Source organism: Dromiciops gliroides, chromosome 1 (genome assembly GCF_019393635.1).
Source record: "Dromiciops gliroides isolate mDroGli1 chromosome 1, mDroGli1.pri, whole genome shotgun sequence".
NCBI lineage: Eukaryota > Metazoa > Chordata > Mammalia > Microbiotheria > Microbiotheriidae > Dromiciops > Dromiciops gliroides.
The window spans coordinates 481,824-508,538 of record NC_057861.1 but is presented as its reverse complement, the minus strand read 5'-3'; the positions used below and the strand labels follow the sequence as shown (position 1 = coordinate 508,538).

General features: G+C 42.1%; 1 protein-coding gene across 1 annotated transcript in view; it reads left to right on the top strand.

Moving 5' to 3' along the window:
- The window catches only part of LOC122734514 (zinc finger protein 208-like), a 207,809-nt gene extending 183,802 nt beyond the window's left edge, over positions 1-24,007 (top strand). Inside the window, exon 11 of the mRNA XM_043975396.1 lies at positions 21,426-24,007. Coding sequence (XP_043831331.1) covers positions 21,426-23,285 — 1,860 coding nt within the window. The 3' untranslated portion in view covers positions 23,286-24,007. The remainder of the gene's footprint in view (positions 1-21,425) is intronic.
- The last annotated feature ends 2,708 nt before the right edge of the window (positions 24,008-26,715 follow it).

The following is a 26,715-nucleotide window of genomic DNA, read 5'->3' as shown; positions in this document are numbered from 1 at the left end:
CAAAACAAAAACCCTCCTCTTAACCCTATCATCCTTAAGGTATTCATCCTTTTCCCTCCTTTTCACAGGTGATTTCCTAGAAAAGAACTCCCTGTATGGGATTGTCCCTCCTTTTCCCACCCCCTGCTCTCTTCTCTACCTCTGGAAATCACATCTCCTTTAATTAGATGAAAACAATGGTGTCCTTGCTAAAGACCCAACCCCTTTGATTGGCTTTTTCCTGACTTCTCTATAGCAATGGTTGTTGTCAAGTATCCTCAGCCATTGGATAAATACTTGTCCTTGGAGACTGGCCCCTGTCCTGGTTCTCCTACTGCCTGTTGGACTGATAACCAAGGGATCCATAAGTCCTCCCTCTGCTCTGATTGGATTCCCTTTTCTCCCTGACCACCTCTCTCCCCTTGTGGGTAACTCTCCCTCAGTCCCAGGCCTGCTTTTCTAAAGTTGCTCTCAGTCATCTCTCTGAAGGGAACTAGCTGGCTGATTCAGTGCAGTGAGTAGTGCTAGAGCTCAGTCAGTGTGAGAAAATCATGGATTTGGGGACTTCCAGGGGCCCCTGCTCCAGGGCCTAACCCAGAGAGCTTTGCCTGACCTTTCTTAAGGTCAGCCCGGTCAGGAGAATTTCAAAGGAAATATAGATTGACCTTGCTGATGTCTTGCTGATTAAGTGAACTCACTTGAAGCCACACCTACCTGAAAGCCTTGTCCCTCAGAGGGCCTGTCCTCTGAACTCTGACCTCAGCATGTTCTGCTCATGGACCACCCTCATGTCTAGTAAACCAGTAGATTGGAAGTATGCTAGACAATTAGCTTTGAGCAGTGTGGAAGGGCTGCCTCTCCTGGGGACCAGCAGGAAGTGGGACACTGACTTGGCCGGGGACTCAGAGGAGGTGGCCATGCTGAGCTCTGTCTCTCCTCTTTGAATTTTCTTAGTCATGTGTTCTCTCCTTACTAATATTTAATATGCTTTAATAAATGCTTAATGCTCCAAACTGGTGCTAAAGACTCATATTTTTCAGTAGCAATATATTAGAAACCCCAGCTAAGTATCCGTAAAAGTGGGGACAGAGATAGGCACCTCCATATAATTTCAAACAACACAGGTGGCTGACCATGAAGGGGGGTGTTGGACCCTGAAATCTCCTGATCATCTCTTCACACAAGCTGGGTAAGAAATTCTATGTATTTTTCACCTATTTTCACTGATATTGTGTTCCTGTTTCTTTCCATCTCCAGGTGCTTTGTCCTGTGTTCCCCCTCCCACCCCACCTCAACACCAAGTACCTGTTTCCTTTCTCAAACTTTAACACAATTAACAGCCAAACAGGGAGAGAAGAAGAAAAGTTTTCTGAGACAATTTTAGGCTGTAATTTCTTAAGATCATGTTAGGGCTTTGTTTTTGCATTTTTGTAATTTTATTTTGATTTCTCTCTTTGGTTTGGTAAGGCAAACTTGGAATGACAATGTGAGGACTAAAAATGCCAAACTGTACTATATAAGGGGTCTCCCCTAGAAAGGGTACTCAGAGCATGGGATTCATATAAGCTACCCATTCAGCCATGAATGGACAAAAGAAAGCTTATTGAACTGTGCTTTAAGTGGCATAAAGAATATTTTAGCTTATTAGGGGACCAGTGCCCAGAATCTGGATCTTTTGATCCCCAAACATTGAGAAATTTGCAAATAATCCTGTGCCTCAAATCCTCCAAAGATTTAATTTATTGGGAACTATGGAGAAGAGGAAGCCAGAAGCTCACACAAGGGGATACCAGAGAAGGGGAAGCAAGCCCAAATTCCAATCTGAGCCTGTTTCTCAGGCTTAGGGTCCCAAGCCATTTGGCTAAACTGAATGCCAGGGCTGAGTAGCACATGGGGGCAATGGTCCCATCCCCTCCAACATCTCTTTCTGGTGGTTGGGACCCCACTTTCTCTTCCCCTGACCCCACCTCCTACTCTACCCATGACCATGCCCCTTGATCCTCCTGCCAGGGAGGTAAGGAGATCTACTCTACTCCCTTGAGCTTGTACATGTGCCCACCCCTGATGCTGCCCACCTCCCCCAGGTTCATGCCACTTATGACTGGAGCAGCTTATATTGATTTTCAAGGTGATGTGATTTGACTTATTAATGCATTCATAGAAATTATATAATAATAAATAATGTTTTCAGTCATGTTTATCATCTATATGGGATTGCGATTATATAGTTGTAGTTATTATTTGGAATTATTGTATATTGTATATTCTGAGTCATAAAGCTGATTCAGATTTTTTTTTTGCTGTCATCATTATCCTCAGTTGTTAAATATATATGAGCCTTGGATTTGGGGAATTTACCGTTTGAGACATTAATTGCCTTTATTCTGAGTTATCAGATCCTGAGCAGCTAAGATGCCCGTGATTGAGGAGGGGAACACATACAAGAGAGGGTATATACAGGACAGGTGATACATACAAAGTCCAGGTACTACACTGCCTTGGGAAAGGCCAAGAGAATGGCCATTGGCAAGATCAGAGATTGGATTCTCTTGGTTTAATCCCCCTGGCCCTCCATAGCACTTGAAGGCTGGGCTCTGCCTGATTTCAATCCCCTCCAATATACCTTATATGGCTATGGATGTCTCAATCCCATGCATCTGATTAAGCCTGACTCAGTTTCCCCTCGACATACTGCTCTGGATGTCTGCAGAGCCACAAAGTTTGGCAATGTTCATTTCTCTTACTTCTCTGTTCTTTTATTAACCCCATAATTATCTCAGATGTCACGATGGATGCAATGTTGAATTTGGCCTTGACATCTGTTACCAGTTATATGAGATTCTTTATTTCTCGTAATGGCATGAGGATAATTAGGCATGTGATGGCAAAAAGTGACGAAATTATGATATAAATTGTTTTCTTAATTAATATCACGATTGTCTTGGCCTTGTATTAAAGAAGTGTGTGCCAGTATAATTTCTGGGTCTAATCTAGTATATTGTTTGGCACTCTTATGCAAACAATCATAGAATCTATTAAGTTTTTCACTAGATTGCTGAATGTTATCTACAAATTTTTGCCAGTTATCAGTTCTGCTAGAACAGGATTCCATTGCTTTTAACAATGTTTCCCTTGCTTCCTGCAACTCATCAAAATGCTCAGGGATATTGGGGTCCCAGGTAGGGTCTTCTAAAGGCCATCAAATAGCAGCTTTTCCTGATGTTTCTAAGGAGCTTGCTGCAGCTATTATATCATCTCTTTCCCCTGGGGATAAAATCGTTTCCATGAGATCAGTAACATCACCCCAAGTGGGCTGATATCCTCTGAAATTTGCCCTAAACTGACTGATCACTGTTGTGGGATCCTCATCAAATTTAGGGATATCTCCTTTTCATGACCTCAAATCTGTGGGCCCAAAGGGTGTCTGTTGTCTGAGCCTCTCTACAGGACCCTTTCAATCATGGGTGAGGATCTCTTGAAGGGGAAGAATTTGGGACTTTTCTGTCTCCTCTAAAAGTGAATTTTCTTCTGCTGTTGGTATAGAGGAAAAAGAGGGAGAGGGGATAGAAGTTGGTGTATCCCCTTCTGTGAGCTCCTGATTCACCCTACTTGAGAGTCCCAATAAAGTAAATACTTGGGGGACACATGGCACAGATTTTTTATAAATTCCTCAATGTTTGGGGATCAAATGAACCATATTGTGGCCATTGTTCCTCTAATAAGCTATGCCACAGAAAACAGATAAGCTTTCCCTTGATCATGTCTGATTTCACTGTACATTTTCCCTCATCCCCATCCATGAGTAGCTTTCCTAATGCAGAGTCCTGGGGACTATTGTAGGGTACCCGATTTCTAATCCCCTTCCCAGAATTCAAAAATTTCCTTGCTATAACACAAATAAAAGTAAAAATAGAAATAGAAATATAATATTCACAAAAACAAAGTGTTAACATGATCTTATGAAATTACAGCCCACTATTGTCTCAAAAACAAATTTTTTTCCTCATCCCTAGTTTTCCAGACTAAAGTTATAGAAAAGCAGGTTCTTAAGAGGTACTTAGCAGGTACTTGGCAGGTAGAAGAAACCCATTTGAAAATTTAAAGGGACAGGCACATAAAATCAATGAAAAAAAGAGAACCCTATAAACATAAAATTACTTACCCAACTTGTTTTGCAAGGAAGAACAGAAGATTGAGGGGTTCAGCACCCCCTTTCTTAATAGCCAAAACTGTAGCTAGTAAAACTGGATGTGTGGTCATCTTATTTCTGTCCCAAGTTTGGGGAAAATGAGCTGGGGTTTCTAATATGTTTGTTACTTATAAATTACAAGCTTTAGGACCAGGTTTGGGCATTAAGCATTTATTAAAGTATATTGAATATTAATAAAGAGAGCACACATGTCTCTGAAAGATTAGAAAAGGCCAATCTAGGGGCAGCTAGGTGGCACAGTGGATAAAGCACTGGCCCTGGATTCAGAAGGACCTGAGTTCAAATCCAGCCTCAGATACTTGACACTTAGTAGCTGTGTGACCCTGGGCAAGTCACTTAACCCTCATTGCCCCACCAAAAAACAAAGAAAAGGCCAATCTAGGCTAGAGGAGAGAATTGAGCTTAGCCTGGCCTGTTTCTTCCTCCAAGTCCTCTGCTACCTAGAGTTCCTCGAAGAGATTCTGAGAGTAACCAAAAGCACTCACAGAGCCTCATTGAGAATAACTGAGTGTGGAAGCTAATTTGCATTTCTCTAATCAATAGTGATTTAGAGCATTTTGTCATATTACAATAGATAGCTTTGATTTCTTCATCTGAAAACTGCCATTTTTTTCTTTTTCTTTTTTTTTTTTAGTGAGGCAATTGGGGTTAAGTGACTTGTCCAGGGTCACACAGCTAGTAAGTGTTAAGCGTCTGAGGTCAGATTTGAACTCAGGTACTCCTGACTCTAGGGCAGGTGCTCTATCCACTGTGCCACCTAGCTGCCCCCAAAAACTGCCTTTTCATATCCTTTGACCCTTTCTCAATAGGGGGATGACTTGTGTGAGAAAACAACATGGTTTAGGGGACACCAAAGCCCCCGAGCCCTCCCCCCTCCAATTGATTGGATTAAGATTGATTGGATTTACTGACTTTGCTGATAAACTTACTTAATTCAGTTAAAACCAGACCTGCCTGGTGTGTTCTCAGAGGGTGTGAAGTCTGACCTCAATATAGGACCCCCCTCAAATCCAGTGAACCAATGTATTTGGTTGATGCTATTCAATTAGCTTGAAGCAGTGTGTAAGGACCGCCTCTTCTTTGGACTCATAAAAACCTATACTCAGTTAGGCTCTGAGGTGCTCCTGGTGGCAGAGGACATGGAAGAAGGAGGCCAGGCTGAGCTCTCTCTCCTCTGGGCTAGATAGGCCTTCTGAACTTGCTGAGCCAAGTGGTCTCTCTTGACTAATATTTGGCATGCTTTCATAAATGTGTAATGCCCCAAACTGGTGCTAAAGCTTCTAATTTATAAGTAGCAATATATTAGAAACCCCACCTAATTTTCCCTAACCTTGGGACAGAAATAAGGTGCCCACATGTAATTTTAAATGCCACAGGTCACAGCTGCCTGACCTACATATCTCACCCCGGTATCAGATGGAGGTAGAGCTCTAGGTCTGGGGTTAATGAGGCACTGCCGGGTCTCTTCCATCTGGGATCCCAAGCCCCTTCTGCCTCCTGGGTCTCTGCAGGAGGATGGGGGAGGGGCATGAGGGCAAAAGGAAGGAATTGGGGGGGGGGTCAAGTCCCCTTCCTGTTCAGACCAAGTTCACTTCCAAGCCTGACCCTCTCTGCTGCCCTCCCGTTCTGGTTAGAGTCTCTCCCCAGAGGACAGGGCCTTTGTAAGTGCTCAGAGACTTCAAGCTCTGTAATTCCATGTTGGCCAGGGTCCATCCTAGGAAGAAAAGGCAAAGACAATGTCTCCCTCACCCTGAGATCCTTCTCCCTCCCCAGGTCAGCTTGCAGACAACCAAAGGCTATTCCAAGAGAGAACCTGGAGCCAGAGAGAATGGTCCCTGGGACCCAGACACCCTCATCCCAGGTGAGTGCAGCCCATCCACAGAGCTGACCAGCCTCAGCAAAGGTGGAATCCAACAGAGCCCAGGAAGCTTTACCCTGTTAGACACAGGCTGTCCTCTGCAGTGCTGTCAGCAGAGCAGACATGGTCCCCCTGGATCTGCTCATTTCCTTCTGCCTCAGACCACCCCAGTCTTCCCTGGTCTCTCTGAATCATCCCTCTTTTGTTATTCTTAGGTTAAGTCAATGAGCATTTAGACAGTGGCTCCTGTGCCAAGCTCTGTGCCAACTACTGGGGATGCAAAGGAAGGTTTAAACAGTGACAGGCCCTGCCCTCAAGGGGCTCACTGTCTACTTGGGAGATGACATGGCAGCAGCTGGGTGCACACAAGGAGTCTCCACCATATAGATGGGAGGCCCCCTCAGAAGGAAGGCTCTAGCAGTGTCAAGGACCAGGGAAAGCTTCTTTTCAGGAAGTGAGGGTTTTGCTGAGATGTGAAGGAAGCCAGTATTGGGGGGACTTGTGACCTGGATCTGTGGACTAGCTCACCCAAAGAATTTCAGGCTCTTCATGAATCTTGTGGTAAAATAGAAAATCATTCGTTTCTTTTCACCTGAGTCCAATTTTGTCCACGGTTTTGAGGCTACATGCAAAGAGGGAGGGTCACAGGGAATGCTTTCTCCTTGTCCCTTATCATGGGGGTTGGGCCAGAGCTCAGGGAGTGATGACCACACCTTTCCCTCCCCTCCATGAACTGGTAAGCAATCAGATATAGGTTATAAATGTACAATTATATAAAGCATTACCATATTACTCATTATAGAAGAAAATTGAATAAAAGAAAAAACTGAAAGAAAGTGAAAAATAGCCTTCATTCTTTGCTTCATTGCTATCAGTTATTTCTCTGGAGTAGAGTATGCTGAAGCATACTCATGATGAATCATGAGTTGTTTGGGATTGTCTTGGATCATTGTATTGTTGAGAATAGTTTAGTCTTTCACAGTTTTTCATTAAACAATATTGCTGTATCTGTTACTCAGATGAGTGTGATTGGGTAATGTGAGATTTAAAATTGGATATTAGATCATAAATCTCCCCTACTTAACCCTTCCCTTAATTTATCTCCCAGACTAGTAAATGGAAGAAGCTTCTGGTTTTCTAGATAGAGCCTTTATTGTATATAAGGTGTTGTTGATTAGAAGGATAGGAAAATAGAAATACAGTACAAATCGTCTTAAATCTAGGCTTAGTCTATATTCCTTATAAAAACTCACCAAACCGATTTAGGCCACCTTTGGAGTGAGTCAGACCGTCTGTCCCGCGCCGCCAGGAGTCCCGCCAAGCCGGCAAAAAAGGCTACTCCCCTTCTCTCCACCCCGGAAGTCAAAAAACCCCGGCAGGCAGTCTGACATGCGCAGCAGGCGGACTGTACCCGGCAGGCAGTCTGACATGCGCAGCAGGCGGACTGTACCCGGCAGGCAGTCTGACATGCGCAGCAGGCGGACTGTTCATCTCCTCCCCAAAAGGGTGGTCCTTGAAAAACTGGCGTCTTTCAGTTATCCTAACCGACTGTTAAAAACTTTCATATTTTACCACATTTCCCCCCTTTGCTTCCTCAAGAAATGGAATGTTTCCTTGATGGAACAGTAAAAAGAATATAATAACTTCTGCTGACTAATAATATGCGAACAACAATACAGAAAAGGAAGAGAGGAAAGTTTTGTCCAGAGGGGCGATTTTTTTTTCTTTCCTCATGAACCAACGCTTTGACATTAGTCTTGCAAAGGGAGAGCCTCTGCAGAGAGTACATGTTACAGATAGTATATAACAGAAAGGAGATAGTAAAAGCTAATAAAGCAAAACAGTTCATATAAAGTCTCTGAGTTCTCTTGTCTTCTTGAAGTGGTAAGATGTCATCAGGAGGAAACTGGATTCTGGTCTGGAAAACTGGATTCTGGACTCTGGTCTGGATTCTGGATTCTGGACTCTGGTCTGGAAAGCTGGATTTCTTCTTTAACTGTTTGAATTGCTGTATTTTTTTTTTTTTTTACTAAACCTTAGCATAGCATTTTGCAATCAGTAACACTTTTTACCACCATGTGTCTGGATCAAAGTCAAATTTAGTATGTGTTCATGACACCTGAAAATGTTATGGAAAGGTTATCATACCATATCTCATGGTTCCGAGACAGCCAGTGATTGTGCTAGGCCACAGGTGAATTCAACTGAGTGAGATAAAAAGATAAGTAAGTTCAGTTAAATTAGGTTAAATTAGGAGGGAGAGAGGATGAATACTGGACTGTGCCTAGTAATTGTGCTCTACATAGTCACCATCATAAGCAAACCATGGACTTATGTATACCTGTCTCTCCTTTTGTTGCACATATATTCTCTCCAGGACCTGCATCAGAGTTCACAGCAAGTTAGTCTCTGAAATGATAAGTTTCCATATTTCTGAAATCTCATTAATTTCACCAAAGACAATATGATGGTAAAAATGTGTGCTATGCTGCATAACTGAGAATATATTAGTGATATATACAATAATTCCAAACCATACCCAGAGTATAATGACACATAAATAATAAACGAATGTAAATAGCTGATTATATTAGACATTGTTACATAATCTTCTTTTAGACATTATTACATAATCTTCTTTTAGCAAGTAGACCACATCATCTTATACATGAATTCTCTAGTATAACAGTAGCAGATACTTAAAGTGGTGATTAATTCATCAAAAAGAAATAAGACTTCAATAAGCAAGATTCAATATTCAATAGCATATACTTAAAATGCCTTTGAAAAGTCACTTAGTTCACAAAATCGGGTTTTTAAAGAAAAGCAAAAGAAACAAAAGTAAAAAAAAAAAAAAACAAAGCAAAACCAAAAACCAAAAATAAAAGGCAAAAGATTCGCTAAGCACCCTTTTGTGCTCTTAAAGAATTTAAAGGTGTGGTGAATTCCAGGTCTTTTCAGTGCCTTTCAAAAGTCAAAACAAAACAAAAAGCAAAAAGGATTAAAAAAAAAAAATAGGTATAGGGTAGGGAAAAGGGTGGGAGAAATTGAGGTGGGCCAGAAAACTAGGCCATGTGCTTCAGTGCTTTTGCCTGTGGAAGGAAATGCTTGTTAAATTTTAAGGTATTTAAGCTGCTAGAGTTTGGGGTATGCCACATTGTTTTAACTGGTTCCCCAATTCTCTGCATGCCAAAGTGGCAGGGGTTTCTGAATTGTCATTGATCTTTCTAATGCTGTCATAATGTTCTTTATGGTAGAAAATGTGGAGTTCTCTAGCATCAGTTTTGTCTGTGCCACTGATTTTCAATAAAGGCTGATTTAATTGATGAACCACAACATTCAGCTGATGCTGCTTAGCAAATGCTACAATTGTATCATTTCCTCCCCACTTTCCAAATTTCTTTAATTCATCAACATATTCTTCAAAAGGGGAGTCATTTACTATAAAAGACTCAAACTCTTGTCTATGGTTAATCATATAAGAAGCAGCTTCTTGTCTGTGTCTGAGATGATTTCTACAGTGACCTTCTAGCTGGTCTGCTAAAGCCCTAAAAAGGCAATTTCCGTCTCCTGATACTTTACGAAGACTGAGTCCCAAAGCATTTAACTGATCAGTGGGATTATTAAATGGGAACTGCCTTTTTCCTCTGAACTCTCTTTGCTCTTTAACAGTTGCTATCTTTAGGGTTTTTACCTCTTTAGCGTCTACCTCAGGTCTATCTGAAATCTCTTCACCTATGAATGGTGCAGGCTTTATATGAGAGCAATGAATCCATGAGTCTTTTTCACCAATTTTAATGGCAGTAGGAGTTGTCAATAATACCTGAAAAGGTCCTTCCCAGGCAGGTTGAGTTCCACTGGTTTTCTGAAAATTCTTTACATATATTTTATCTCCTGGGTTGAACTTATGCAATGAAAAGTCTAATGGTCCTGCCTGGACCACAGCTCCTGCCTCATGGAGTTCACGTAGCCTGGTCTGTAATTCCTGTATATAGGAAGCAACAGAAGTATCACCTCCCACCAGTGATGTATAAACTGGGGAAAAAGTTTTAGCTTGGATAGGAGGGTGACCAAAAAGCATTTCATAAGGAGATATATGAAGTTCTCCTCTTGGTCTACTTCGTAGATAGAATAATGCCAATGGTAGAACATCAGGCCATTTCAAATGGGTTTCAGTACATAATTTGCCAATCATACTCTTAAGCTCTTTATTCATACGTTCGACTTGGCCTGAACTTTGTGGATGGTAGGGCGTGTGGAATTTTGGAGTCACTCCCAAGAAAGAGTAGATTTGGGATAAAATCGAATCAGTGAAATGTGTGCCTTTGTCAGAATCGATGCGGGCTGGTGGGCCAAAACGAGGTACTATCTCTTTAAGAAGAATTTTGGCAACAAAGGCAGCTGTGGCTCGGGGGCTGGGAAAGGCCTCCACCCACCGAGTGAGCTGATCAACTATAACAAGGCAAAATTTATAATGTCCTGCTTTTGGCATAGTAATATAATCAATTTGTAAGTGCTCAAAAGGTGTATATGCTAGAGGACGCCCTCCATAAGCTTTGGCCTTAAAAGCATACTGATTATAAGACTGACATGTGGAGCAGCCCGAGCAGATTCGAGATGCTGTATTAGTCACACCTGGTGCTATCCAGGTTCTCTTAATAGAGTCTACAATGCCTTGTGTACCAAAATGGCCTTTTCTGTGAACAGAGAGGCATACCTGGTGGTAGAATTTCCGGGGAAGAAATGGCTTACCTTCCGGAGACACCCAGATGCCATTGATCTGTTTCGCCTTAAATTTCTTTTTCCACTTTTCTACTTCAGAATCGTCATAGGTTAGGTTGGAAGGAATATCCTCAGAAGGTGAAAGGTTAAATACATGTTCAGGAGCTTCTAATGCAGCAAGCTTGGCTGCAGAATCGGCTCGTGCATTTCCCTTTGAAACAGGATCACTATTCCCTGTGTGGGCAGGGCAATGTACAACGGCTAGGGAAGAAGGCAGTTTTAGGGCATCTAAGAGGTCCTTGATAAGGTCCCCATTGGCAATAGCCTTGCCCGAGGATGTTAGAAAGCCTCGTTGACGCCAAATCATACCAATAAAGTGGCATATGCCAAAGCCATATTTTGAGTCAGTAAAAATGGTGGCACTCTTATCTTTAGCTATATTACAGGCCTGTGTAAGAGCCACAAGTTCAGCAGCCTGTGCACTAAAATGGGAAGGCAGAGAAGCTGCCCAGAGGGTGTCATAATCAGAAACTACAGCAGCTCCAGTAAAACGGGTTCCCTCTCTCATAAATGAGGAACCATCTGTATAGAGGACAAGATCAGGATTTTCTAAAGGTGTATCAAAAAGATCGTCACGGGGTTTTTCAGCCATATCAACTAAAGAAGCACAGTCATGCAACGGTTCCCCCGAGAATGGTAAGTTAGGGAGTAGTGTTGCTGGATTAAGAACTGTGCAGCGTTTTAAAGTGATATTCTCATTACCTAACAGGGTTATTTCATACTTAGCCAGCCTTTGATCTGAAAAGGCTTGTGTCCTGTGACGTAGTAAGAGAGCCTCCACTTCGTGAGGGCATTGCACAGTTAGAGGGTTACCTAGGACCAAATCAGAGGCTTTTTCTACCAAAAGCGCTGTGGCCGCCACTGCTCTAAGGCAAGGTGGCGCTCCAGCCGCTACAGGGTCCAGCTGAATTGAATAGTAGGCTATAGGACGTTGGTTAGGCCCCAGTGACTGAGTCAGGACTCCAGAAGCCACCCCCCTTTGTTCATGCACAAAGAGAGTGAAAGGCTTACTATAATCTGGCAGTCCTAGGGCAGGTGCTGATAACAAGGCCCGTTTTAATTCTTTTATGGCTGAGAGATGCTGGGGATCCAACTGTAAACTGTCTGGAACAGAACTTTTTGTAAGAGCTATGAGGGGTTTAGTAATTTCACCAAAAGAGGGTATCCATTGTCTACAGTACCCAGCTGCTCCCAGAATGGCTCTCAACTGCCTCTTAGTAGTGGGGGCAGAGAGTTGTTGAATGGCCTGGACTCGCTTAGAAGAGACAGAGCGAGTTCCAGCAGCCAAAATAAATCCTAAATATTCTACCTGGGGCAAACACCATTGTACCTTTGTCTTGGAAACCTTGTGTCCTCTCTTGTGCAGCTCCAGCAGTAAGTGACGGCTATCTTCCTGACAAATTTCAGCATTAGGAGAGGCCAAAAGTAAGTCATCTACATATTGTACTAGTATGGAGCCCTTAAAGGTAATAGAGGCCAGATCCTGCTGTAAAATTTGGGAAAATAATGTGGGACTGTCTACAAATCCCTGTGGGAGTCTAGTCCAGGTCCACTGTCTATTTTTCCAGGTAAAAGCAAATAAATATTGGAAGTCCTCATGTACTGGTATGGAGAAAAAGGCAGAGCAAAGGTCTACCACTGTGAAACATGTAGATTCATAGGGAATCGAGGAAATTATCGTAGCCGGGTTTGGAACTATGGAATGTCTAGGAATAACATAATTATTAATTGCTCTAAGATCTTGCACAAAACGATAAACAGGTTTACCATCTGGCCCAGGCTTGGGTTTTTTAACTGGCAAAATGGGAGTATTGCATGGAGAGTGATGACATGGAATAATAATACCCTGGCTTTTCAAAGCCTCAATTATAGGGGTGATCCCTTCTATTGCTTCCCTAGACAATGGATACTGTGGAATGGAGGGGGGTGGTCCCCCCTTAACTTTAAAGGTAACAGGCATGGCAGACTTAAGAAGCCCCACCTCATTAGGGGATGAGGCCCATAAAGACTCAGGAATGTCAGAGGGGATTTTGGATACCTCCCCTGCTGTTCCTTGAGCTTCTGTAAGTAAAATTGGTAATAAATGAACAGTATCCTCTGGCAATTGTAAGGAGACAGCCCCATCTGGAGCACAAGATATGGTTGCTCTAAGCTTGCAAAGGAGATCACGACCTAATAAATTTACAGGGGCATCAGGCATGAGTAAAAATGAATGTTCCACTGTTAAGGGCCCCATAGATACCATGCGAGGATTCAATTTTGCCACTCTCTGGCTCTTTCCTGAGACTCCCACTACATTCAAAAATCCTACAGGTCTACACCCAGCATCTGGTTTGCTTACTAATACTGATTTAGAGGCTCCTGTGTCTAGCAGACAATCATAATAAGTCTCCCCCACTTTTAAGGTGACATGTGGTTCATTACTCTGGGGAGGTGAATGGACTGGCACAAGTGCATTCAAAAAATCCGGATCTGGGAATATATGGCTTTCATTATCTATGTTCCATTCCTCCCCAAGACACCATCATTCCTGTGTCCTCTTCTGAGGGGGGTCTTGGTTACCATTATTCTGGTACTGCCTTTCTGTATTCCTCCAAAAAGATCTATTTCTATTTTGATTTCGCCTGTAATTAGAATTAGAATTTCTTCTCCAAGTCCTACATTCTCTCAATTCATGCCCCTCCTTACGACAGTAACAACACACCTTAGTGTCCTTGTTCCAGTGTCCACATGGCTGACTAGGAATCGCTGGTGCCAGAATGCTCTGTTTAGGGTGATCTGGATCTTCCTCACGTGAGTCAAAGACATAATTTGCAAGTTCCTTAATTCTATCTACTGAGAGATTTCTCCAGTCTGGACATTGTTTCAGAAAGTATCTGCGTATTTCTGGCAGTGAATTATAAACAAATGTGTTGAGAATGATACAGGAATCTCTTAAATCTACTGGATCCAATCTGGTGTACTGTCTAGCGGCCTCACAAAGTCTATCATAAAATCTGTTTGGTCTTTCATTAGCCTCCTGAGGTAGGCTTAAAAATTTCTGCCAGTTTTCCGGTTTTCTAGAGCAAGATTCCATTCCCTTCAGAAGTGTTTCTCTAGCATCTTTTAATCTTTGGAAATCCCTATCATCATTATAATTCCACTCTGGATCCTTTAGAGGCCATTCCACATCGGCCTTACCTTTCGCAACAAGGGCATTTCCTGCTGAGATAATATCTGTAATCTCAGTTGGGGACAGTAAAGTTTCCAAAAGGCAAGTAACATCAGCCCAACTGGGTTGATATGCATTAAATATAGTCCTTAACTGTGAAATTACAGTGTTTGGATTTTTCTCAAAACTAGGGATGATTGATTTCCATGCGCTCAAGTCACTTGGTCTAAAGGGGCTATATTTTCTGACTTGAATTGGCACTCCCTTCTTACTATGTTCTATAGCTTCCTGCAGAGGGAGTAGTTTCTGCTGATCTGATTCTGAACTTGGATCATCTCTAGTAGAAACAGCCATTTTGAGGTCTCTCTCCATATGTGAGAGTTTCCCCCACATCATAACAATGATAATAACAAAAACAATGATAATAACAAAAACAAAAAAAAAACAACAAAAAAAAATAAAATCCTTAGTCGTATGAACTATGGATGTGGTATTAAAAGGTATTTCAATTGCAGGCATAAAATTTCTACTTATATTAAACGTATTTTCCCAAAGATTCTCACGTATACTATTATACAAAAAACTTTTTGCTGCCTGAATGAGGAAAAAACCAATAATGTTATGAAGGACCATTGAGTAAACTATTCCTCTAAGTCGGGATGTTATGCTGTCCCAATACATTCCGATGAGAAAAATCAAAGGGATGGTAGAATATTCGAGCATCTTGCCCTTTAAACTGGGCTGGCTTTTCTGTTTAAAGCAAGACTTTTAGAGGCTTAAAGTCTTTAAGGGAGATTAGACAAAGGGAAAGTCCGCGGGGGGGGGGGGGGGGTGTATTTGGAAAATCCACCGAATTAGCCGGCTTATGGCCAAACTAGGGAGGGTGGGAGGGTCCTTAAGGTCCCTTCGGGGTCGCCAAACTGTGAGATTTAAAATTGGATATTAGATCATAAATCTCCCCTACTTAACCCTTCCCTTAATTTATCTCCCAGACTAGTAAATGGAAGAAGCTTCTGGTTTTCTAGATAGAGCCTTTATTGTATATAAGGTGTTGTTGATTAGAAGGATAGGAAAATAGAAATACAGTACAAATCGTCTTAAATCTAGGCTTAGTCTATATTCCTTATAAAAACTCACCAAACCGATTTAGGCCACCTTTGGAGTGAGTCAGACCGTCTGTCCCGCGCCGCCAGGAGTCCCGCCAAGCCGGCAAAAAAGGCTACTCCCCTTCTCTCCACCCCGGAAGTCAAAAAAACCCCGGCAGGCAGTCTGACATGCGCAGCAGGCGGACTGTACCCGGCAGGCAGTCTGACATGCGCAGCAGGCGGACTGTACCCGGCAGGCAGTCTGACATGCGCAGCAGGCGGACTGTTCATCTCCTCCCCAAAAGGGTGGTCCTTGAAAAACTGGCGTCTTTCAGTTATCCTAACCGACTGTTAAAAACTTTCATATTTTACCACAGTAATCAATGGTCAAGAAGCATTTTTTTTTTTTGGTGACGCAATTGGGGTTAAGTGACTTGCCTTAGATCACACAGCTAGTAAGTATCAAGTGTCTGAGGCCGAATTTGAACTTAGGTCCTCCTGACTCCAGGGCCAGTGCTCTATCCACTGTGCTACCTAGCTGCCCTAAGAAGCATTTCTTAAGCCCCATCTCTGGGCCATGCCCTGGGTTAAGGCCTGGGGAGTTAAGCACAGGGCAGTCTTTCTTCTGTTGTGTATTTAAGGAGTTTTCATTTTCAAGGGGAAGCTAACACACAAAAGGAACCAATTTTTGGCAAAAGACACCACACACTGGGACATGGGGAAGTCAGTCATTAGTCCCAAAGTAGTGCACCCAGGGAAGAAATGGGGAGATGGTGAGCTGACCCTCCCAATCTGTGAAGGTTTGGAGTACATGGCCTCCCCTCATGGTGGAGAAGGGAGAATGAGGGAGGAGGGAGAATGAAAAAGATGTGGAAGAGCTTCTGATAAGAGCAAGTTAGGGATTTAATGGATTTAAAGAGGGACTGGATAGATTAATGGGTTTTCCATTAATTATCAATGTATAAAAGGGTGGCGTTCCTACAGGATTGTTCATAACTGGTGTGAACAATCATGGCACAGGACTCCCCCTGAAAAGGAAAATTGGTAATTTTGTGGGTAAGCTAAAAAATGGTTAAAGACTCTTCCTTAATTGCTCTGGTTTTCAATAATAGAAAGGAAACAATGGGAAATGTAGGTTCCAAGTAGGACATAAATTACATATATTTTTGGCTGGTTGTTTTGTGGGTCAAGGAGGGTTAAGTGACTTGCCTAGGGTCACACAGCTAGTAAGTGTCAAGAGTCTGAGGCTGGAGTTAATCAGGTCCTCCTGACTCCAGGGCTGGTGCTCTATCCACTGTGCCACAATTACGTATTTTGAGGAAAAAAATAAAATGGCAAAAAACACAAAGATATGTTTATCTGTGTGAAAAAGAATTGCTGCGTACAGTGATGCAAGACAGTCCCAATGGACTAAGGATAAAGCAGTACTCTCCACCTCAAAAGAAACTGACTGAATCATATTGATTGAACAGAGACTGAAAAATGCTATTTTTCACTTTCATTTTCTTTTTTTGTTTTTTGTTTTTTGGCATGGCAGTGAGGGTTAAGTGACTTGCCTAGGGTTATACAGCTAGTAAGTGTCAAGTGCCTGAGGCCAGATTTGAACTCAGGTCCTCCTGAATCCAGGGCTGGTGCATTATCCACTGGGCCACCTAGCCGACCCTATTCCTGTTTTCTTATACAAAATGACTAACATGGTAATCCTTTACATGATTGCACATGTATAACCAAATCTGATGGCTTGCTTCCTTAGGGAGGGAGGGATGAAAGGAGGGGAAGAATTTGGAACTCAGAAGTTTAAATAAAGATGCTAAGCTCCATGAAACAGTTAAATAAATCACTAAACAAATGGAAATTGAAAAATGTAGGTTGAATAAGTAAATATATTATTTTAATAAGGATTATTTAACAAGAAAGGAAAAAAAAAGGATTGTTCCAAAATAACAGAACCTCAAAGAGTGGATCATAACATTCTTATTGAAATGAAAGAGCATCAAAAACCAGGTGCATTGGCCAAACTCAGGTTCTAAAAGTAGCCAATTGGAAAAACAGATGGCCCTGCCCAAGTATCAAAGGATTTGCAGGTGGAGCTGCTCTCGTGTTATTCATCAGTCTGCTTCTCAACTGTTTGTCTTGACTTTTGGTCCCAAATGTTTTATAGCTTTTAGGGGCATGTTGAGATCATTTGTTTTTCCTAAACAAATTCTCAGTGTCTTACGGATTGGCGCCATCTCCAAACCCAGTCAATAAAAAATTATTTTTAATGGATGAATGAATTCTACATTCCCCATCATAGTTATTTTTAATTCTGTATAATTAAATATTAAAATGAAAGAATATATTCCATTACCTACTGAAAGCAATCATAAAGCAAAGACATAAGATGTTTTTGGCTATGACACATCATACCCCGTGGAGCTTACAGCTGCCCTGTAAGCAATATTTCTTAAGAATCCCCTTCATAGGGGGGCAGCTAAGTGGCACAGTGGATAAAGCACTGACCCTGGACTCAGCAGGAAGCAAGTTCCAATCCAGCCTCAGACACAACAAACAGAACAAACATTCCATTGGGCTCTTTTGGGATATGGTCTCAAGTGCTGTCTCTGACCCTCATCAAGATTATAGGAGTTTGGGGCAAATCCCTTCTGGGCTACAGTTTCTTTCTCTAAGTTGATGAAGGTTGGACTAGATGAATTCTGCAGTCTTTTTCAGCTCTAAGTCATGTGACTTTTGATGGTTTAGGAGTTGGTGACATTCAAGGATGTGGCTGTGGAATTCACCAAGGAGGAGTGGCACTTCTTGGACCATTCTCAGAAACAGTTGTACAAGGAGGTCATGCTGGAGAATGCCCAGAACCTGCTCTCTGTGGGTAAGGACCTTTGCCTCTCTGAGCTACTAACATGGTAGCTCATTGCTCCTCATCCTGCCAAGGCATAGTGATTTTATCCTGATGTTTCCTTCTTTGTTCCCTCAAATTCCCATCCAGATGTTGGGAAAGGAAGAGAAAGGAATAAGCATTCATATGTAACGGTTTTATATCCAGTACTGGGCAAAGTGTATTCTACTTATTCTCATTTGATCTCCACAACATCCTTATGATTTTGCTAGCATTTTCATCCCCATTTCATAGTTGAGGGAACTGAGGCAAGGAGAGGTTATGTAAGTTGTCCAGGGGGGCACAGCTACCATGTGTCTGACACTGTTTGAAATGGTCTTTCTGACTCCATGTCCAGGGCTGGTACCACTGCACTACCAGCAGCCTCCAATTTCTAGGTACTGGAAGCTAGGCAGTGTGTGCCCATCCTTCTTGGGAAAAGGTGAATAAAGGTGAAGGTTTCTGATTCCAAATGGGCTGTGTGATGTCTGCCCACCTCCAAAGATCCCAGCATTCAATACCATGGGAAACAGCCTGTCATCTTTGCTTCCATGTCTCCTTTCCCTAAAGAGGAGTAACTTGTATATTTCTCTCTATCCTCATCCCTTCCTTATTCTATATTCCCAGGAATTCCAGTTTCAAGAGAAGATTTGAGCTCCCCTTTCCAGGAAGGGGAACTACCAGGGATGGCAGAACAAAAAGGTCCAAGGAACTCCTGCCCAAGTGAGTGACATAAAAGCATGTGTCTGAGGGCTGTTATCATGAGAGGTCTCTAAGTGTTGTGGTCAAGGGAGGGCTAGACTTGAGGGCAGGAAGGTCTGATTTGGAATTTGTTTTTAGACACATTTCATCAGTGGGATCCTGGGCAAGTGACTGATCCTCTGAGCCCCAGTTTCCTCTTCTGTAATACAGGGGAGCAGGTCAGACTCCTTGGCCTTTCAGTAGCCTTGTGGTGATAAAACTTTGATGCTACAAGAAGTCATCTTTTTGAGCTTTGAGACATCGAACTCTCCTGAAAGCCTCTAAAGTGAGCTGAGGGTGTCCAAGATGAATTCTTTCCTAGTCTTTATTCCAGTCAATAAACATTAAGCACCTAGTCTGTTCCAGACACTATGCTAAGCACCAGGAATACCAAGAATGGCAAAGCATAAGCCTTGCTCTCAAGGAGTTCAGTCTAATGGTGAAGACAACATATAAACAACCATCTACAAACCCACTATATTCAGGATAAATTGGAGCTAATCAAGAGTGGGAAGCCTGAGGGGCAGCTAGGTGGCGCAGTGGATAAAGCACTGGCCTTGGATTCAGGAGGACCTGAGTTCAAATCCAGCCTCAGACACTTGACACTTAACTAGCTGTGTGACCCTGGGCAAGTCACTTAATCCTCATTGCCCTACAAAAACAAACAAAAAAAAAAAGAGGGGGAAGGCTGAAAGGGTAAGGAAGACTGGAGAAGCCTTACTGTAGAAGGAGGAATTTTAAGCAGCACCTCAGGGAAGCCAGAGCAAGCAGGAGGGGCAGCCAGAGAGAACATGGAGACAGGAGATGTTGCTGGTCAATCAAGAAAGAAACCTGTACCACTGATTCTTACAAATGTGAAGGGAAAGGAAGTTGAACAAAGACTAGGAAGGGAGGAGAAGGGCTGATGATCAAGGGCTTTCACAGCCAAGCAGAGGATTTTATATTTGATCCCTGGTAATAGGGAGTCAATAGGAAGAGGGATTATTGAGTGGGCAGTGACAGGATCAGAAGTGTCCTGGAGTAGATGAATGTGACAGTGGATGGGGGATTAAGTAGATTGGTGAGAGACTTGAAACATTGATGGCAAGCAAAAGTATTTTTCTTTCTTTCTTTCTCTCGTTTCTTCCTTCCTTCCTTTTTTTCTTTCTTTCTTTTTTTGGTGAGGCAATTGGGGTTAAGTGACTTGCCTAGGGTCACACAGCTAGTAAAGTGTCAAGTGTCTGAGGCTGGATTTGAACTAAGTTCCTCCTGAATCCAGGGCCAGCGCTCTATCCACTGTGCCACCTAGCTGCCCCAAAAGTATTTTTCTTTTAAATATCATATTGTATGCCTAATGATAATGATTGGGAATCACTACACAATGAACCATATAAATGCTTCAAACATGCATCTCTATATATTGGAAACAAACCTTGGCAGTTTTTTACTGCATAAAATGCCATTAAATAATTTGTAATACACATTTTATTGAATGTTTTGAGTTCCAAATTCTACCCCTCCATCCCTACCCTTTCCAGAAGGAGAAAGCAATCAGATATATGTTATACATGTGCAATTATGTAAAACATTAACATATTAGCCATTTTGTATAAGAAAACTCAAAATAACACACAAAAAAATTAAAGAGTTACATATAACATGCTTCAGTCTGTGTTCACTCAATATCAGTTCTATCTCTGGAGGTGGATGGTATGCTTCATCATTAGTCCTTTGGGATAGTTTTGGATCTTTGCATTGCTGAGAATGGTTAAGTCATTCACAGTTCTTCATCAAATGACATCACTATCACTGTGCACAGTGTTCTCATGGTTCTAATCGTCAGTTCTTAGAAGACTTTGCAGATGTTTGTGAATTCATCTGGCTTGTGATTTCTTTCTTTTTTTTTTTTTTGTATATTTACATTATGCCACTAGCGAAAAGAATATGTATTTAGGTGTATGTGTCTTTCTATTAATACATAATTGTTTTTTTCAGGTGGAGAGACCAAGCTTGAAGTGAAGGAGATGGCTACACAAGTGAACATTTTTGTGGAAGAATTTGGCCAACATAGATTTGAGAGTGATGGTGCCTGTGACAACACAAGAGAAATCTGTGACTCTCCTACCAAGATGGAGAAAAATCCTAAGACAATCTATGAGTTTGGTGAAATTGGAAAGGGATTCATAGAGTCCTCAGTCCTAACTCACAGTAAGGGAGTGACTTCATGGAATGAGTCTTTTCAGGATACTGAAGATCATGAATGGTTTCCTAAACAGGTGGAGCCTTTTCAGTCTCAAGAGAAGTCACATGAAATGCAAATATGTCAAGGGAATCATCTGGAAATGGTGCTGAATTTGAATTCTGATCTCATTGGCTATCAGAAAAGTAATACAGGAGAAATGCTTTGTGGAAGTAACAAAGGTGAGAAAGCCTTCAGTCAGAACTCTAAACTCATTAGTCTTCAGAAAATTCACATTAGAAAGGAGGGTGTTGGATATAATGAATTTAAAGCAACCACATCCCAACACTCATCTCTTCCTTGCCATTCTCAAATTTACCATGAAATGAAAAGATATGCAGGTTATGACTGTGGAAAGGCCTTAACATGGAACTCAGATCTTATCAGGCATCAGAATATTGACATTGGAAAAAAGTTTTATAAATGTAATCACTGTGGAAAGACTTTCAGAGAGCATTCTAGTTTTGCTGCACATCAGAAAATCCACACTGTAGAGAAACCTTATGAATGTAAACAGTGTAGAAAGACTTTCACACGAAACTCTAATCTTGCTGCACATCAGAGAATCCACACTGGAGAGAAACCTTATGAATGTAATCAGTGTGGAAAGACTTTCACACACAGCTCCAGTCTTGCTGCACATCAGAGAATCCACACTGGAGAGAAGCCTTATGAATGGAATCAGTGTGGAAAGGCTTTCACATGGAGTTCCCATCTTCCTAAGCATGAGAAAATCCACACTGGAGAGAAACCTTATAAATGTAAACAGTGTGGAAAGACTTTCACACACAGATCCAATCTTGCTGGACATCAGAGAATCCACACTGGAGAGAAGCCTTATGAATGTAAACAGTGTGGAAAGAGTTTCACACGAAACTCCAATCTTGCTGCACATCAGAGAATCCACACTGGAGAGAAACCTTATGAATGTAATCAGTGTGGAAAGGCTTTCACATGCAGCTCCAGTCTCGCTAAGCATGAGAAAATCCACACTGGAGAGAAATCTTATGAATGTAAACAGTGTGGAAAGACTTTCAGACAAAGCTCCAGTCTTGCTGCACATCAGAGAATCCACACTGGAGAGAAACCTTATGAATGTAATCAGTGTGGAAAGACTTTCACACACAGCTCCAGTCTTGCTGCACATCAGAGAATCCACACTGGAGAGAAGCCTTATGAATGTAATCAGTGTGGAAAGGCTTTCACATGGAGTTCCCATCTTCCTAAGCATGAGAAAATCCACACTGGAGAGAAACCTTATAAATGTAAACAGTGTGGAAAGACTTTCACACACAGATCCAATCTTGCTGGACATCAGAGAATCCACACTGGAGAGAAGCCTTATGAATGTAAACAGTGTGGAAAGACTTTCACACGAAACTCCAACCTTGCTGCACATCAGAGAATCCACACAGGAGAGAAACCTTATGAATGTAATCAGTGTGGAAAGACTTTCAGACAAAGCTCCAGTCTTGCTGCACATCAGAGAATCCACACTGGAGAGAAGCCTTATGAATGTAAACAGTGTGGAAAGGCTTTCACATGCAGCTCCCATCTTGCTAAGCATGAGAAAATCCACACTGGAGTAAAATCTTATGAATGTAAACAGTGTGGAAAGACTTTCACACAATACTCTGATCTTCCTATACATCAGAGAATCCACATTGGAGTGAAGCCTTATGAATGTAAACAGTGTGGAAAGGCTTTCAAATGCAGCTCCCGTCTTGCTAAGCATGAGAAAATCCACACTGGAGAGAAACCTTATGAATGTAATCAGTGTGGAAAGACTTTCAGACAAAGGTCCAATCTTGCTGCACATCAGAGAATCCACACTGGAGAGAAACCTTATGAATGTAAACAGTGTGGAAAGACTTTCAGACAACGCTCCAGTCTTGCTGTGCATCAGAGAATCCACACAGGAGAGAAACCTTATGAATGTAAACAGTGTGGAAAGGCTTTCACACACAGCTTTGATCTTGCTGCACATCAGAGAATCCACACTGGAGAAAAGCCTTATGAATGTAATCAGTGTGGAAAGGCTTTCACACAGAGCTCCCATCTTGCTGCACATCAGAGAATTCACACTGGAGAGAAACCTTATGAATGTAATCAGTGTGGAAAAGCTTTCACACAAAGCTCCAGTCGTGCTACACATCAGAAAATCCACACTAGAGAGAAGCATTATGAATGTAAACAGTGTGGAAAGACTTTCACACAAAGCTCCCATCTTGCTGCACATCAGAGAATCCACATTGGAGAGAAGCCTTATGAATGTAAACAGTGTGGAAAGGCTTTCACACACAGCTCCAGTCTTGCTGCACATCAGAAAATCCACACTGGAGAGAATCATTATGGATGTAATCCCTGTGGAAAGGCTTTCACATGACCCCAGTCCACTGAGCAGCTCTCAGATCCTGGTGCTGACTGAGTCAGTGAAGGACCCGACCAATGAAGCTCAGGGGTTTTAGTCTCCCTTCCATATAAGCCTTGGCCACTGTGTATTTGAGGCCATGGTTATAGTCATTAGATGGCCAGTCTTAATGAGCCTCATGCTGAGGCTGCAGACCAGAGATGGTCAGGGAGGCAGAGTCACTAGAGCCAGAGAATCTCTCTGGAGCCCCCCAGGGTTGGCCATTAGGGCTATAGATGGTGAGCTTGGGGGCCTGGCCCTGGTGCTGTTGGTCCCGCTGCAAACTGTTCCAATGCTGCTACTGCTTCTGGTGCAAGAGATTGTGACTGACTGACCCAGAGACCCTGAAACTGATGCTGGCTGATGTAATGACTGGAATGATGCCACCTACTGGAGACTTACTATAGGAAAGCTCCACCATGAGGAGAATGCCTCAGAGGGCAAGGCCATGTGGCTTTTCCTTGGCATCAGGAAGTGACGTTTGCTCATGGGTGCTGTCTATCAAGGCTACCAGCCAATCAACTTGAGGAGCCTCCCATTTTCTGGGAGGGGACAGGAAGGAGGAAGGAGGGCCTGCGGGGAGAGCTCTGTGGCTTTTTTGGTTCTTGACCACCTTGGTGAAGGAGAGAGAGAGAGAGAGAGACTGCAGAGGACTTTACAGGAAAATTGAGGAAAGATAGGAATGCCAGGCTGTTGGAATTCTGTTCTCAATCTTTCTCTTTCTATCTTTCAGTAAACCCTTAAAAACCTAAACTCCTTTTATCAGTTATTTTAGTCAGTTTCCCCCAAAACTGGGGGAACAGATTAGAACCTACATTTAGAATTTTAAATTACACAGTTTGGCTGACCACAAAGAGGAAAACCAAACGTTCGTCTTCTGCTCTGTTCGTCTTCTGATTTTCCTAATTGGGTAAGATTTCCCCTCCCCTGTCCCCTGAAATTGGAAAGTACTGCCAAGTATCGGCTGTTTTAAATTGCAAATGGATCTTTTAAACATCCTAAGTACCCCTTTCCTAGCTTTACCTTCACTAATCAGAGATGTTGGCCAGTTTGAATTTGATGAATGTTTTTTTATTCCTCTTTTTGGTTTTGTGTGGCTTTGTGGTATGGTATGGAGAATTTGTCACACCCTGGATAATATTAGGATAAAGATGATTCCCCAGGGAGCAGCTAGGTGGCACAGTGGATAGAGCACTGGCCTTGGAGTCAGGGAATACCTGAGTTCAAATCCAGCCTCAGACACTTAACACTTACTAGCTGTGTGACCCTGGGCAAGTCACTTAAACCCAATTGCCTCACTAAAACAAAAATAATAAATTAAAAAAAAAAAAGAAGATTCCTCAGGATTCCCCATTAGGAAAGCTACTTATGGATTGGAATGAGGGAAAACTTAGACTAGATACAACCATGACCAGAGGAGGGCTTATCAGACTGTTTTATGTGGCATAAGGAATTACCGAAAGAATGGCCCAAATATGGGTCATTTGATCCCCAAATATTGAGGCATTTGCAAAGAACCCTAAGTAGATGTCCACCTGAACGTTCACTTTATTGGGAAATCTGGGCCAGAGCAAGTGAAAATTATCATACTAAAAATATAAGACGAAGAAAATCCAGGCCCCAGCTTACATCTGAGTCTGCCTCCCAAACTGAAATAATAAATGATCTGACTCAATCCAGACCCCAAATTGAAGACAAGGACTCTCAAACTGAAACAATAAACTGGCAGAAATTTCTAAGTCTACTTCAGGAAGCTAATGAAAGAACAAATAGATTTTACGATAGACTTTGTGAGGCCATGAGACAGTACACCAGATTGGATCCAGTAGACTTAAGAGATTCCCATATTGTTCTCAACACATTTGTTTATAATTCACTGCCAGAAATCCGTAGATACTTTTTACAATGCCCAGACTGGAGGATTCTCACAATAGATAGGATTAAAGAACTTGCAAATTATGTCTTTGACTCATGTGAGGAAAGTCCAGATAGCCCAAAACAGAGTATCCTGGCACCTGCACTTCCTGGTCATGATTTGAATCATTCCAAGCCTAAGCTGGAAGACATAGCCTCCTAAACCGAAACGTCCAATAATACAACTCAATCCAAACCCAAGATTGAATGCAAGGCCATTCAGACTGAAATTCCAAATGATCCAACTCTTATTCCCTCACCCTCTACTTCCTCCATGCCAAAGAAAGAAAGAAAGAAAGAAATGATTCCCCTGTAGAGGAGACAGAGAAAGTAAAAATTTTTCCCCTTCAAGAGATCCTCACCCATGGTCAAAATGGTTCTATACATAAACTGAGACAATACACACCTTTTACACCGAAGGATTTGGTTCTATGGGGACGAAGTACTCCTAAATCTGATGAGGATCCCACAGCAGATAGTTTAGGGCAATTTTTAGAGCATATCAGCCCACTTGGAATGATGTTACTGACCTTATGGAAACAATATTGTCCCCAGGGGAAAGAGCAAATAGAGTAGCTGCAGCAAACAGCCTGGAAGCCATGGGAAAGGTTGATATTGGGTGGGCTATTCAAGACCCTGACTGGGACTCCAATAACCCTAGGCATTTTGATATGTTGAAAGATGCAAGAGAAACATTGCTGAAGGCAATGGAATCCTGTATTAGAAAGACTGATAACTGGCAAAAATTTATAGATACAGTTCAGGGACCTGATGAGAGACCTAATAGATTCTATGACAGGCTGTGTAAGCATGCCAGGCAATATGCTGGACTAGACCCATTAGACGGTAGAAACTCCCATATTATCTGTCCTCATTTTGTAAATCAGTCCTTACCAGAAATTCAGAAATATTTTAAAAAGCAATGTCCTGGCTGGAATAGTTTGAGGCCTGACAGACTTAAAGAAATAGCAACATATATTTATGAAGGAAATGAGAGAGAAGAAAGGAACAGACAGGACATTTTAGCTCCAGTACAGGAAACAACAAGGCAGCGAAACTAGACAATTGAAAATCGCTATCAACCCCCTAAACTTTGCAAGTACTGCAAAAAACAAGGACACTTCTTGAGGGAATGTAGGACTAGAAAACAAGTTAAGAGGGCAATGACTGAAAGCCTTGAGGAATTCTTTGGGGAAAATCAAAATAATTTTGGAAACTTTTATCAGAAAGGAAACAACAGGGGTAATTATAGGCCTTATTACAGGCAGAATCAAAATGGATATAAATCTTTTCAGGGGGATACAGAGAGACAGTATCAGAATAACCATAGACCCTATCAGTGAGGAACAGAAGGACAGAACCCAAATCAGGGTAACCATGGACTCCCTCAAAGGGGGGCACAGGATTGATAGGATGAAGGGGAGGGATGGAAAATAGATACTGAAGGCTACATATTCCCAGATCCAGATTTTTTGAATGCCCTTGTGCCAGT